The 15,056-nt window shown below is 38.7% G+C and overlaps 1 protein-coding gene across 12 annotated transcripts in view; it reads right to left on the reverse strand.

Moving 5' to 3' along the window:
• CUL2 (cullin 2) overlaps positions 1 to 15,056 on the reverse strand; it is a 123,895-nt gene that overhangs the window by 45,005 nt on the left and 63,834 nt on the right. For all 12 annotated transcript variants that reach the window (XM_054435166.2, XM_054435162.2, XM_054435159.2 and 9 more), the window contains 3 exons: positions 13,351 to 13,445; positions 6,934 to 7,039; positions 2,170 to 2,252 (listed from right to left, as the gene is read on the reverse strand). In XM_054435166.2, the coding sequence (XP_054291141.1) occupies positions 2,170 to 2,252; positions 6,934 to 7,039; positions 13,351 to 13,445 (284 nt within the window). The remainder of the gene's footprint in view (positions 1 to 2,169; positions 2,253 to 6,933; positions 7,040 to 13,350; positions 13,446 to 15,056) is intronic.

A 15,056-nucleotide genomic window follows, 5' to 3' on the forward strand; every position in this document is an offset into this window, starting at 1 on the left:
TGCAATGAGCTGAGATCGCGCAATTGCACTCCAACCTGGGCGACAGAGCAAGACTCTGTCTCAAAAAAAAAAAAAGAAAGAAAATACAGGCATAAAGGCCGGGCACGGTGGCTCATTCCTGTAATCCCTGCATTTTTGGAGGCCGAGAAAGTTGGATCACTTGAGGTAGGAGCTCGAGACCAACCTGGCCAACGTGGTGAAAACTGGTCTCTACTAAAAATACAAAAATTAGCAGGGCGTGGTGGTGCCCAGCTACTCAGGAGGCTGAGGCAGGAGAATTGCTTGAACTCCGGAGGCAGAGGCTGCAGTGAGCCGAAATCATGCCACCGCACTCCAGCCTAGGAGACAGAGAGGGACTCCTGTCTCAAAAAAAAAAAAAAAAAAAAAAAAAAAAAGGAAAAAAGGACAGGCATAATGAATTCAGAGTTAGATTAGCCCAGATGTGAATCCCTAGAATTTTTATTAGATGGAGGCTGGAGTCAAATGATCTGAGTCAGATCACCACCATTGACTTTTGCATGTCAAGGATGTCATGCATGTAAAATGGTGACACTAATAGTATTAGCCTTCCAGTGTTGTGAGGATTAAATGGGAAGATGCATGTAAAATTTTTAGCACAATGCTTGGTATGTAGTTCCCATGTTTAATTTCTATTTTTAATATGCCTTAGTTTCCTTAACTTTAACATGCAAAACTTTACCTAAGAGAGCTGTCATGAAGAATAAGTGAGATCTTAGTAAAGCATGTGAAACAATGCTTTAATGGAAGCCGATTATAACAACAAAAATAAGACAAGCAGACCAGATAATCTCTTTTCCAGAATTAATATGCTCTAGTTGTATTATTTTTCTTATGTTGTTTCTTTCATTTTTTATCATATTGATTTTTAGCAAACTAACAATCACACTTAAGAAAAATTTACTAGGTTGGGACAAAATTATATTAAAAAAGACATTTCACAAAAGTACATTTAGAAAGTATAACCGTATTGTCATTATACTTTTAAATACTTGAATTCCAAGTCAAAAGAAAAGTTAGTATATTTTAGCAGGAGAAATTATATTAGAACTTAGAAGTTTTGTTGGGAGTGTTCTTTTAGTTCACAGTTTTGTAAAGAAAAGAGGAAGAAAAACAATGGGTTACACCCTACTGCTCCACTATTGCCTTTCCTCTCCAGCTCTCTATCTCTAAAAACAACGGAATCACTCAAACAGTCAGTGACAATTTTTAAAAATCAAGTTACTAGTTGTTACCACCTACTTTCTATTGGGTATTAAAAATTTAAAAATATTCTCTTATCTTCTTAAGCGAGGCATAGGGTTGGGTGTGTGTGTTTTAATCCCTTACTTCCTCCCAGGGGTCCCATACTAAGTACCACAGCTTTGACAAAGTATTCCTCATATAAAAAAACTCCTTATTTAGGTCTTCTTGATGAGCACAGATATAGGTGGAGTGGCCATTATTACACTACAATTCACTGGTCTAGATAATTCCTATAACATCAGTTCCAGTAACCTGGAATTTATTGGATATATATTTGTGTGACTGACAGAGTGCTTCTGAGAGTCTTTGAGCCAGAGCTAATCCAAGGATGTTCTATTCTAGACTCCAGAGGAAAATGTTCTTTGCACTAAATTGTATCCACACAGCACTAGGGTAAAAAGTGTTAACCACTCTGAGCCATGGGTAGAGTGGGAAACCATTTCCCCATAAATTTATCTCACACAATTAGGCAAGTTATCGATTATAACACTGAGGCTAAGAGGTAGCCAACTAACTAGAAGAATGTCTTCCTGAATAGGTGGTCCTCACGAGGATTTAAACAGATAATATGTACAAGCAGCTCAGAGCGCTGCCTAGAAAGTCCCGGAGTTTTCAGCTCTGAAAAGCAATGAGTCACTTCCCTCAGATACTTATTTATATACTAAGCATATTAGGGTATAAGAAAAGACCAGAGCTCCCCTCACCAAAAAGAAAAAGAAAAAAAAAAGAAAGAAGAAGAAGAAAATAAAACAATTTAAAAAAATCCTGGCATTGGAAGTAAAATGAGGTTCATTACAGTAAAACCAGCCCCAAGGCTAGTCACTGGCTCTGCAATTGTACACTATTTTAAAACCATATCGAACAACAAAATAAAATTGACTCAGTAAGATAAATGTCAGCACTCACTTTTTGATTTCTCGGAGCAGCATTCGGATAAGGATGGCCTGAAGTGGTTCAACCATCAATTTCCTCCACATATCCAATGCTAGCTGCCAGGAAAAACGAAAATCATCAGGGCTGAATTACTTAGTATATGTTTAACATTTCCTCAAGGTTTTTTTAACTAAAAATACTCATCAAAACAAGTATTTATACTAATACTTCAAAATTCAAATAAAACCTGAACAAAAATTTAAAAACTCAAAGAAAATAAATTTATAATTTGAAATATCAGTGACCACTCTACTAGCCTTATCAACATTAAGGTTTTATTATTAGTTGAAAATCTTAAGAAATAATTGATTATTATAAAACCTTAATTTAGGCCAGGTACGGTGGCTCACGTCTGTAATCCCAGCACTTTGGGAGGTCGAGGTGGGCGCAGCACGAGGTCAGGAGATCAAGACCATCCTGGCAAACATGGCAAAACCCTGTCTCTACTAAAAATACAAAAATGAGCCTGGTGTGGTGGCATGCGCCTGTAATCCCAGCTACTCGGGAGGCTGAGGCAGGAGAATTGCTTGAACCTGGGAGGTGGAGGTTGCAGTGAGCCCAGATCATGCCACTGCACTCCAGCCTGGCAACAGTGCGAGACTCCGTCTCAAAAAAAAAAAAACAAAAAAAACTTAATTTTTTGATTGTTAAAATGCTCAACACTATAAATGGGCTATAGATATCTAGACCATAACAGAAACAAAGGATTTATGTTAAATGAAATAATGTGATTTGGCTGTAGACTGATTTTTTTAATTATGAAAAATTTTATACTAACATAAAAAGAGCAAGTTGGTTAAAAGAGTAACAAAACATTCCTGTATTCACTACCCAGTTTAAGAAATACAACTTCACCATTACCATTGTCCCAGATATCCTCCTCATTTCCCCTCAGGTTATTACAATCCACAATTTTGTGAAACCCATCCAGTGGAAACATACAGCCATAGCTCAATCATTGGCACTGCTATACAGCAACCTATTGTATAAATATGCCATGATTTATTTTTCCACTCTACTGCTGATGACTGCTGATGTGTCTGTGATTCCTATTTTCTGCTACTGGAAACAATGCTGTGATTCCTGTATGCATCATTTCGCCCACATAAGAAACAGATTCTCTGATATACACCTACAAGTTAAGATCCTGTACTGAACAATCAAGTGCTCATGCAGCTTTACTAAATCAAGCCAAATGATTTTCCAGTTTACACTTGCATAGCAAAGGACAAGATTTCCCATTAGTCCCCATCCTTGACAACAAGTGGTACTGCCAGGCTTTAGTCAAACTTTGCCAGTCTGCTGGACATAAAATAGTGTCTCCTTGGCCAGGCACAGTGGCTAACGCCTGTAATACCAGCACTTTGGGAGGCCGAGACGGGCAGATCACGAGGTCAGGAGATTGAGACCATCCTGGCTAACAGGGTGAAACCCCATCTCTACTAAAAATACAAAAAATTAGCCGGGCATGGTGGCGGGTGCCTGTAGTCCCAGCTATGCAGGAGGCTGAGGCAGGAGAACGGTGTGAACCCGGGAGGCAGAGCTTCCAGTGAGACGAGATCGCGCCACTGCACTCCAGCCCAGGCCACAGAGCGAGACTCTGTCTCAAAAAAGAAAAAAAACCGGCCAGGCGCGGTGGCTCACGCCTGTAATCCCAGCACTTTGGGAGGCCGAGACGGGCGGATCACGAGGTCAGGAGATCGAGACCATCATGGCTAACACAGTGAAACCCCGTCTCTGCTAAAAATACAAAAAATTAGCCGCGCGAGGTGGCCGGCGCCTGTAGTCCCAGTTACTCGGGAGGCTGAGGCAGGAGAATGGCGTGAACCGCAGGGGCGGAGCCTGCAGTAAGCCGAGATCGTGCCACTGCACTCCAGCCTGGGCGACAGCAAGACTCCGTCTCAAAAAAAAGAAACAAAAAACAAACAACAGCAACAAAAAATAGTGTCTCCTTGCGGTTTTAACTCTCATTTTACTGAGTGAAGCTGGGAATTCTTTAATGTTTATTGTCCATTTTGGGTTCTTCCCTTTGAAATGCCCATTCCTAATTTTGCCCGTTAGTCTGTTAAAGTTTGTCTTGTTCTTAATAAAAGCTAGAGTTTTTTATATATTGTGGAAATTAATCCCTTGAAAGTTTCACGGTCTGTCCCAGTAAATCAACTGCTCAGTTTCTTTATTGTGTTTTGGTAAAAATATATTAAAGTTTAATATACTCAAATTTACCAATCTTCTCCTTTATCATGGGTATTTTTTAAGAAATCCTTCTCTGCCCTAAGGTAACAGGCATATGTGTGCTCCTACTCTGCCTTCCAAGTTTTCAAGCTTTGCCTTTCACATTTAGGCCTTTAAACTTCAAATATATTTTCCCCACATAGAGTATAAATTATTCCAGTACTGAAAACTGATTTTTTGTTTGACTCTTCTCTTTTTCCACCCTAACTACATCCAGATAGGCTGTTGCTAGCCTCCCTATTGTTTCCCTAGGGTAATTTTATTCTGATCCATTGGTAATTAAGCATCTGTCTTCCCACAAGGAACACTGTTCAAGTTTTGCCTTTCTTTCTTAATAGCAGGAATGGGGGTTGGGGAGGCAATACATGAAAAACTGGTATTTTACACATGTGGTGGAAGGGCAAACTGGTAAAGGCCCTTCTGAAAGGCAATGGGGCAGAGCTGCGAAACTTCAGGGTGTGCTTCGACAGAGGCTCCACTTCCTGACACCCAGTCTATAAAAAGTTCTGCTCATGTACCAAGAGATACATAAATATAACTCCATGAGCATAAGATTTTTCTCTATTTTGTTCACTGTTGTATTCAACATATATAACACAGAGGGGTTCAAAAATACTTAATGAATGAATAAATGAATAGTGGTGTTCACTGCAGTGTTGCTTGTAATAACAAAAAATTAAAAATTGGCGGGGCGCGGTGGCTCACGCCTGTAATTCCAGCATTTTGAGAAGCCGAGGCAGGCAGATCACAAGGTCAGGAGATAGAGACCATCCTGGCTAACACGGTGAAACCCCACCTCTACTAAATATACAAAAAATTAGCCCGGTGTGGTGGCAGGCGCCTGTAGTCCCAGCTACTTGGGAGGCTGAGGCAGGAGAATAGTGTGAACCTGGGAGGCGGAGCTTGCAGTAAGCCAAGATCGCACCACTGCACTCCAGCCTGGGTGACACAGCGAGACTCCATCTCAAAAAAAAAAAAAAAAAATTAAGGGGATAGTTTAAAAAATTATTCTGTATCTCTACAGAATATTAAGCTTTCACAAAAAACAAACTTATGTAAAAAGACAGACACTAATAACAAAAAAAAGGCAAGAAATATAGGCTGTAGAACTTTATGTGTGCCATTTTATCACAGTTTGAAAAATAAAATCAAAACTGCTGTGTGTGTGTGTGTATGTAAATATTTGTAAATACACAGGTAAAGTTCAGAAAAGATGCAAACTAAATTGTTTACAGTGATTTCCTCTGGGAAGAGAAGTGTGCTTGACAGTGCTGGTGATAAGGGAAAATTTTATGTAAATCATTCACTTATAATGCTACTAACTAAAAGCAACTACTGTTAATATTTTGGTATTTCTCATTGATCTTTTTCTCTACATCATCTTTTCCCTACAATTGTATTTGTATTCAACATATACCTATAATTTTGTGTCCAAATTTTTTCATCAACAATGTCCCCTTTGTTAAAGTTTCTATGAACAATTTTCTGCTACTAATTTATCCATTTGCCTACTTTTATAACAAAATCATATCATATATAATACATTCTTCTTCCATGCTTTTTATTGCTGAATGTTGGATGCTGAAATTTTACACTGTTCAGCCATTAGGCACCCTATTAACAATGATTGCAAAGAATACTTTTAAACATTAAACTCTTTTCTCATATTTATTATTTTCCAAGTATAGATCACTAGGCTTACGACTTGGGATTACTTGGTCAAAAGGTACTATGTATTTTAAACTGTATTGAAAGAAAGACACTGATCAATTTCTTTTGGAAAGGATTACACTACCTTAAATGTCTCCTAATGCTGCCTCTTAGCCTGTTTATTTCCTTCATTAACACAAATCACAAGTTAACATTAATTTCCTATTTGGCATCTGCTTCCCTTACATGAACTTACAAGCTTTTGTGTGCAGGGACCTTCTGTCTGTTCACCATTGTATCCCCAATGCCTGGCTACTCAATAAAGATGTATTAAATGAATAAACAAGTTTGTACAATAATATTTCTTTCACAATCAGCATAATTTTCCATATTTTAATTTGCACTGTACCTCAAGAACTTGAATGGACCAAACTGCCCATTTAATTGTTTTACTCTGAATTTAATTACTTTTAAAGTAAAGTTACAATAAATTTGTTGTATCCATAAATTTGTGTTTCCTCTCCTCTAGCCTGTCTTTTAAGTACTTGTCCCCTGCACTTTTTAACTACAGGGCCGTCAACACTTTATAATTGTTTTTGAGTTTTTTCACAATGCAGAACCATTAACTCTATCATTCATCCATTATAAATTTAATTATCAAAAGAGTAGTTGTCACATCTTTTTCGTTCCTCTGAGGATTCTTAGGAAATCACTATAGCATTTTATTTAGGATCTTTTAAATCTTGACCATTTTAAGCTAGCCAAATCAGTGTCCTTAAAAAATGATGCGTAATCAAATTACCTCAGTGTATAAAAACATACTTATGTTTGCTAGTCATTTAAAGAATGTCCTACCTCTCCTATTTCCATAAGTGGTTCATTCATATCTACACCACCATAGCCATACTGAAGGTCTGCTTCTGTTAATTTATTCTTTTTAATAAACTGGGTGTTGAGATACCTGGAAAATAAATGTAATATCAATGGATATTAAGTTGAAGTCAGTAGGAAAGCAAATAACTTGCAACTTTAGAAGAATATTTTTAAGATTACATATAAGCCATGGAATAGCCTACTAACAAATCCAAAAGAAATGAATTATATAGAGATTAGAAATATAATAAAAATTAAAATTATCAGCCCACCTTTCTCTGCAAGCCCTTACAATACCCTTCTAGCCCAACAGCTCTTATCCAAGTTTCAGAATTTCTACAATCTTGTTTGCTACTTCCCAGACTCTTCTTGGGAAAGTCAAGATAAAGTCCACTTTGCAAAAATTAAACAGAGAATGGTTAAAAGATAAAAGTCAAGTTAGCTTTCTAATTAACATTCTAATCACCAGGAAGAAATGCAATTTTTCATTTTTAAACAAAAAAGATCACAATCAGTAGGTAAGAAAATGGAACAGAGTGTTACAGATATTAAGTATGGGCAAGACTGACAGATACAAGATGACTTTGTCTACCAGAGGAAAATGAATTATAATAAAAATGTTTAATATATTTCAAGACTAATAAATGTGATTAACTCTAAGAATAACTGAGATGAATACAGAATTCTAAAATAAAATAAAACATGGAGAAAGGACTCGTAATGTTCAACTGTGTAGTTTTTAGGATCCCAGATTTCACTATAATGCCTTTAACAATTACCACCTAAAACTATTCATTTGAAAGGTTCTGCTAGTGTAAATAGCTACTGACAATACAAGTATTTTAGGCAACAACCCATGAAATCTATACGTGAATATATACACTTTTCAAAATTCACTATACCAAAATGAAGGGTCCACTCAGCATTTACAGACAAATTAAAAACAAAGACAACCAAAACAAGACAACAATTTTGGGAAACAATTAAACACACAATTCCTGGCCAGGCGTCGGGGCACACGCCCGTAATCCCAGTGCTTTGGGAGGCTGAGGCGGGAGGATCACTTGAGGCCAGCAGTTTGAGAGCAGCCTGGGTAACAGCGAGACTGTCTCTTAAAGAAATAATAACTCTTAGAAAATTGACTCCAAAGTGGTATACCCACAACCATTTACACAAGCTCCACCTCCATATTCACTAGTCAAGGCTCTAGACTCCACGGCTTACAACCTTGATGTACCATTTGATATTTTAATGTCCTCTGACCATAAGTTCCAAGATCATACTCTTTTTTTCCCCTTTAAAATGCCATTTATTCCTTCCTCTCTATCCTCACTGTAACTCTCAAAATTTCATGCTGAGTTTCCAACCATGCCTTCCAGCTAAGGAAAGAGAAATAAGATTGAGAGACAACAGTAAAAGGTAAAGAGGGGATGGCCTCTCCACCTAAGTGCCCCATCCCAGATATTCTGAGGGTAGTCCCCTTTCATCCGAGTCTCAGCACAGACACACCTTTCAGGCCTGCCCTGAACCCCAGGAGTTAGCCTTCACTTCCCAGCCCTAAGCAAGTAACTATTTAATGCACAACTGTTTTACTTTCTTCACAGTAATTGCTACTATATGAAATAATCCTATGCTTTTATTGGTTTCTTTTTTTTGTGCATTCATCTCCTCTCTAGAATGTACAATATACAAAGCAAGAACCTCCTCTTGTAGATAGCATCCACAGTAGTGGCAGGCAAAAGTCAAGTCCTCAAAAAATAATTCCTGAATAAATAAATGGATAACATTCCAGACAGCAAGGATAGCGAAAGCTAACAGTAGAACACAAACCTGGAAAAGCAGCCTGCAGCCAGATCATAAAAGCCATGAATACCAGGAAATAAAAGTAATCACTAACATTTATTGAGATCACCTGTCAGACACAGCCCTAAGCATTTTATGTGGCTGAATACTATAAGACAGATGTATGTGGTACCCCTATGATCATTTTATACATAAGAAAGCTGCGGCCTAGAGAGGTTAAAGAGCTTGCCAAAGGTCAATCAGCTCCTAAGTGGCAGGGCTGGCACAGAAACTCAGGAGAGGTCTTCCACTCCCATTCAACATCGGCTGAGGGTATATTGTGTGCCAGGTCAACATTAGGCACTGGAAACACAAAGATGAAAAGCAAAAATATGGTCTCTGCCCACACAGAGCTCACTCTGTGGTACAATATACAAACAAATATAAGATTTCGTCAGGCAGGGGTGCTCCCTCAGTAGAGGGTACTTAATTGTCATATTACCACTTACATATCCCTTCCAATATGGAATCTGCTCCAAACCAGTTTTCTTTTCTGGTCACTGGCACCAAGACCATTCCGGTAACCTCGCCTAAAACATCAGAATCACTTATCTCATCCTTCCATTTTGCCTGCTTTAATCAGTCTTCCTGTCTTCCTAAAGTATTCATCACCTCCTCCCACTACTTCCTTTGACTTCCAATGTACTTGCTGACCCTCTGCCCCGATCATGTGGAACACTTTTATGACTGGGCTCTACTTCAGTTTCTGGCATCTTTAATTCATCTAAAAATTCTGCTGTCAGGATGTCACTTTCCTATTCAGAATTCTAAAAGAGCTTCCTTTACCTACGTAATAAGTGCAAACTGCCTAGCATAGAAGCAGATGCTAGATCTGCAGATCAGGCCTGAATTCACTAATCCATTCCAAAGATCTAGATTTATATTCTTGAGCCAGGTATTGATTTAGTGCAACTTTACATGCTTTGTATCTGCAAGGACAAACCAGTATTATCTTTTCCTCACAGAATAAAATTTAAACTAACTTACATTAACTATGTCTTTCTTATTGCAGATTTTTACTCTTGGTAAATTTAAGCTTGAAATACAATGTTTTAAAATAAAGTCATGGCCAGGCACGGTGGCTCACGTCTCTAATCCTGGCACTCTGGGAGGCTGAGGCAGGCGGATCACCTGAAGTCAGGAGACCAGCCTGGCCAACATGGTGAAACCCCGTCTCTACTAAAAAAATAGAAAAATTAGCCAGGCATGGTGGTGGCTGCCTGTAAACCCAGCTACTCAGGAGGCTGAGGGAGGAGAATCACTTGAACCCAGGAGGCGGAGGTTGCAGTGAGCCGAGATCGCACCACTGCACTCCAGCCTGGGCGACGGAGCAAGACTCCGTCTGAAAAAAAAAAAAGAAAAAAAGAAAAGAAAGTCATAATTTAAAATATAAACAGTGCCATTTTTCATTTTAATATGGACACCATTCTTAATTTATTTTATAAGTCACTGCAGTATTTTACAATCAAATTTATTAACCACATATTTGCTTCTTAATAAAGACATGGGGCTGGGCACAGTGGCTCACGCCTGTAATCCCAGCACTTTGGGAGGCTGAGGCGGGCGGATCACTCGAGGTCAGGAGTTGGAGACCATCCTGGCCAACATGGTGAAACCCCATCTCTACTAAAAAAAATACAAAAATTAGCCAGGTATGGTGGCGCGTGCCTGTAATCCCAGCTACTCAGGAGGCTGAGGAAGGAGAATCACTTGAACCTGGGAGGCGGAAGCTGCAGTGAGCCAAGATTGTGCCACTGCACTCCAGCTGGGGAAACAGAGCGAGACTCGGTCTCAAAAATTAATAATAAAATTTAAAAAGAAAGAACATTTATGATTCATGGGAGAAGGTCTAAATATCATTATGAACAGGTGATTAGAAGATGCTGATTCTGTAAAGGGAAATAAAATCTCAGGATTCCCAAAACTCCTATGCCAAAACAGGAATTTAACCTTGGAGGCTGAGTCATGCTAAATGGCCATCCTCTTCCTGGACGAATAAGTCTTACAAGTTTGTGTCGAAACATTATATATTAGCCAGACCCCTGTGGTAAGGCAAAAAACCTCAGCGATTTCCTGATGACTACCCCGCCTCAAAAAGTCACTCATTCGTAAATTCTTTGCTAGCCTCGAAACCATTAAAATGTAAATCCTCCCATAACACAAGGACAGGTCAATTGTAACTCCAGATCTGCAGTCTAAAGTCTAGTTCCTAAAACCTAAGGTCTGTTAGCATCCACCTGATAAGTGTCGATTCTTAGCTGATATTCCCAGGCACAGAGCAAAGGCAAGATGAGAGTAATCATTCCTTCCCTGAGATGTCTGCACAACTGTTTTCTTCTTCTATTTCCTTTTGCTTCAAAGGGTTACCTCATATAAAATGTAGATTTACTGGGCATTAATTAGTCTCACAAGTAGGTAACCATTTGCCTCACTGCCACCACCCCTCATGTTTTAAGGAAAATGTATAAACACTAAACCTCCTAAGAACCTCTTTGGACAAAACAGCCACAGATGCATCTGTGCCTTGCGTTTTTCCTGGGTGCATCCTTAAGCTAGCTCAATAAACCTTGATTGAGACAGCTGCCTCAGTCACTCATTTCAGTTAACACTTCCAACCCTCATGGATGACTTAGAGGGGGTCAAGACTTCAGGGGAGGAAGTGACTGGAGATGTGGTGGAAACATCAAGAGAACTCAGAAGTGGATCCTGAAGATGGGACTTAATTGCTGCAATCTCATGATATAACTTGAATGGATGAGGAGTTGCTTCTTATGGATGAGAAAGTGGTTTCTTGAGACAGAATCTACTCCTAATAAGATGGTATGAACGTTGTTGAAATGACAACAAAGGATTCAAATATTATATAACCCTAGCTGATAAGGTGGTGGCACGGTTTGAGAGAACTGACTCCAATTTCGTAAGAATTTCTACTGCAGGTAAAATGCTATCCAACAGCATTGCACCCTACAGAGAAATCTTTTGTGAAGAAAGAGTCAACTGATGCAGCTAACTTCATTGTTGTCTTATTTTAAGACATTGCCACAGCCTCCCCAACCTTCAGCAACCACCACCATGACCAGTCAGCAGCCATCAACACCGAGGCAAGAAGACTGGCAAAAGGATTACAACTTGCTGAAGGCTCAAATGATCAACAGCATGTTTTTTAGCAATAAAGTAATTTTAAATTAAGTTGTGCACATTTTTTTAGACAATGCTACTGCACACTTAACAGACTACAGTATAGCATAAACATAATTTATATGCACTGGGAAACCAAACAACTTGTGTGACTTGTCTTACTGCAATATTCCCTTTACGTGTGGTGGTCTGGAACTGAACCCACATCATCTCCAAAGTATGCCTATACAAGAAAAAGATTGAGAATAGAATCTACTTAAGTGAAATACCATGTTTCTGGAACAAGATTATGGTAGAATGAAGTGGTTAAATGGATGGGCTTTGGATTCAGACTGATCTGGGTTTAAATCCTGCCTTTGTGATTCATTAGCTGAGTGACCTTCAACAAAATCATGCTCTCAGCATTGCTTTCTTCCTCTGTAAAAAATAGAGATACTAACTACCTCATATTATTTTACACACATATACACAAACACATATTAAATAGGCTGCAACATTTACTAAAAGTTCACAAATAGCACCAATTTAATAGTACTAATTTAGCCGGGCACAGTGGCTCATGCCTGTAATCCCAGCACTTTGGGAGACTGAGGAGGGAGGACTGCTTAAGCTCAGGAGTTCAAGACCATCCTGGGCAACATAGTGAGACAGCATCTCTACAAAAAATAAACAAAATTAGCCAGGCATGGCGGTGCACACCTGTTGTTCCAGCAACTGGGGAGAAGGGTGTTCAAGGTGGGAGGATTGCTAGGGCCCAGGAGGCTGAGGCTGCAGTGAGCTGAGATCATGCTACTACACTGCAGCCTAGGTGAGATCCTGCCTCAAAAAATAAAAAATAAAAAAAACGACAAAATAAAAGAAAGAAAAATAGAAAAAGAAAGAGAGAAGCAATCCAGGCAGATGGAACAGCACCAGGGAAGGCAGGAAGATGGGAGAGACCATGGGCCATTAGGAAACTACAAGTAATTCAATATGCCTAGACCATGGGGAATGCAGAACTTCAAGGGGAAAATAACCCAGTAATTTATCTAACATCGTTTGCATCAAACATAAAATACTGAATGCTAGAGTCAAATAAGAACATATCGAGGGGACATGAGCTGAGATTTTCCCACTAAGTTTCATGCAAGTTGAATTTTCACATTGATCTCTGTTGAGATTAAACATGTGCTACAGGTTGTAAACAATCAGAAGAAACAGAGCTATGCAATTGAGTACAGTTTTACTTTTCACAGAACGTTCCACACACTCCCTGGCTCCTAAATACCCACCTTACCCTGACTATAGACCTTTCCCCACAGCACAGAAAAGTCCATGTCAGAGAGAATGCTTTAGTTTTGCATATGTGAATGAGAAATAGGCAATAAAAAAATTATCCTGTCAACTACTGAATGCAGGCAACGCTGAAGGCACACTCACCTATATAAGCAATCCATATAGTCTGCACCCTTGCTGTATTCTTCCCAGTACCTATGATACATAACAAGTACTTGTTCTTCTGACTCCAAAACTCTCTATATAAAGAGGAAAAATATTTTTACTTGAAAAGCAATAATCATTTTCACTGTCAACCATAAAATGTATCAAAATTAATGTTCTAAAATAATTTACATAATTCTAGCTGTACAAATTACATTTACACAACACATATTAACTACACGTATTAAAAATGAAACAACTGGGAAAGATGTGAGTCTTCAATATGAAAGTGAAGCATCCATAATAGAGAATAAACTGAGCCGAGTGCAGTGGCTCACGCCTGTAATTCCAGCACTTTGGGAGGCCAAGGCGGGTGGATCACCTGAAGTTAGGAGTTCAAGACCAGCCTGACCAACATGGTGAAACCCCGTCTCTACTAAATAAAAAAAAAATGAGCCAGCCGTGGTGGCACATGCCTGTAAGTTCCAGCTACTTGGGAAGTTGAGGCAGGAGAATCACTTGAACCCTATTGCACCGAGACCCCGCCACTGCACTCCAGCCTGGGTGACAGAGTAAGACTCTGTCTCCCAAAAAAAAAAAAAATCACACTTACAATGTAACCTAAAATATAAAATTGCAAAAAAATTACTAATGTCTTACATAGTTATCACTTATGGTGTAACCAAAGCTCACTAGCTTACAATAGCAGAACTTTAAATTAACATACTAAACATAAACACTTTAAGACCACTTTAACACACCTGCTATCAAAAGCGCTTTTATAAGCGGATAAATGATCACATTAGAACACTAAAATGCACATGCCATATACAATCAAAAGTAGAGCATTTTCCAATATTTTCAGGGAAACAGCACACAATCAATTGTGCCTTACTTATGAAGGGTTTTTTGTTTTTTTTTTGGTACAGATAGTGTCTCACTATATTGCCCAGGCTGCTCTCGAACTCCTGGCCTCATATGATCCTCCTGCCTCAGCCTCCCAAAGTACAGAGATTACAGGTGTAAGCCACCGCACCAGGCCAGTTCTTACCATTTAAAAAAGTATCTACTCCTGACCACGTGTAGGGTTAGACAGTTTAAATAAACTGTGTTGTTTTATTCCCATTTTATAGATAAAGAAAGTCAAAACTCAGTCCATAAGGTGGTTGTTAAGTGAGTTGCCCGTGGTTACAACAGCTAATAAAAAGCAGAGTGAAGATTCTTACGCAGGCACTAAATTATCTCATCCAGTTCCTGATTAGATCAGTAGTCTAAATTAAGTTGGAAATGCTGTCTATAGCAAAATACTGCAAAATTCACTGTTTATACACAGATCATGTCTGTGATGCTGCCCCTCTATGTACAGCATACTAATAAAAAAAACTGGTCACAGAGACAGCTTCTTTCACCATTTACCATTTCTTTTTAATTTTAGATTTTGGGAAGACTTCATATAGCATATGAAAGGCAGCTAAAAAGCTGAAAATAATAAAGACAGAGATTTACCAAGAGCTAGGAATAAAAAACGAGGGAAAATTTCGCTGTATAAATACTATCCAGAGGATGTAGGAGCACATTTTAAAACTCAACAAACCCTGAGCTGACCCTCTCCTTCATTTACTAATTACGAGATGCTGAGCAAGTAAACTGATTTCCCTAACACAATGCTTGACTCAAAGATCTTAATATGTATATATTTTTAAAAT

Source organism: Pongo pygmaeus, chromosome 8, assembly GCF_028885625.2.
Source record: "Pongo pygmaeus isolate AG05252 chromosome 8, NHGRI_mPonPyg2-v2.0_pri, whole genome shotgun sequence".
NCBI classification, from domain to species: Eukaryota; Metazoa; Chordata; class Mammalia; order Primates; family Hominidae; genus Pongo; species Pongo pygmaeus.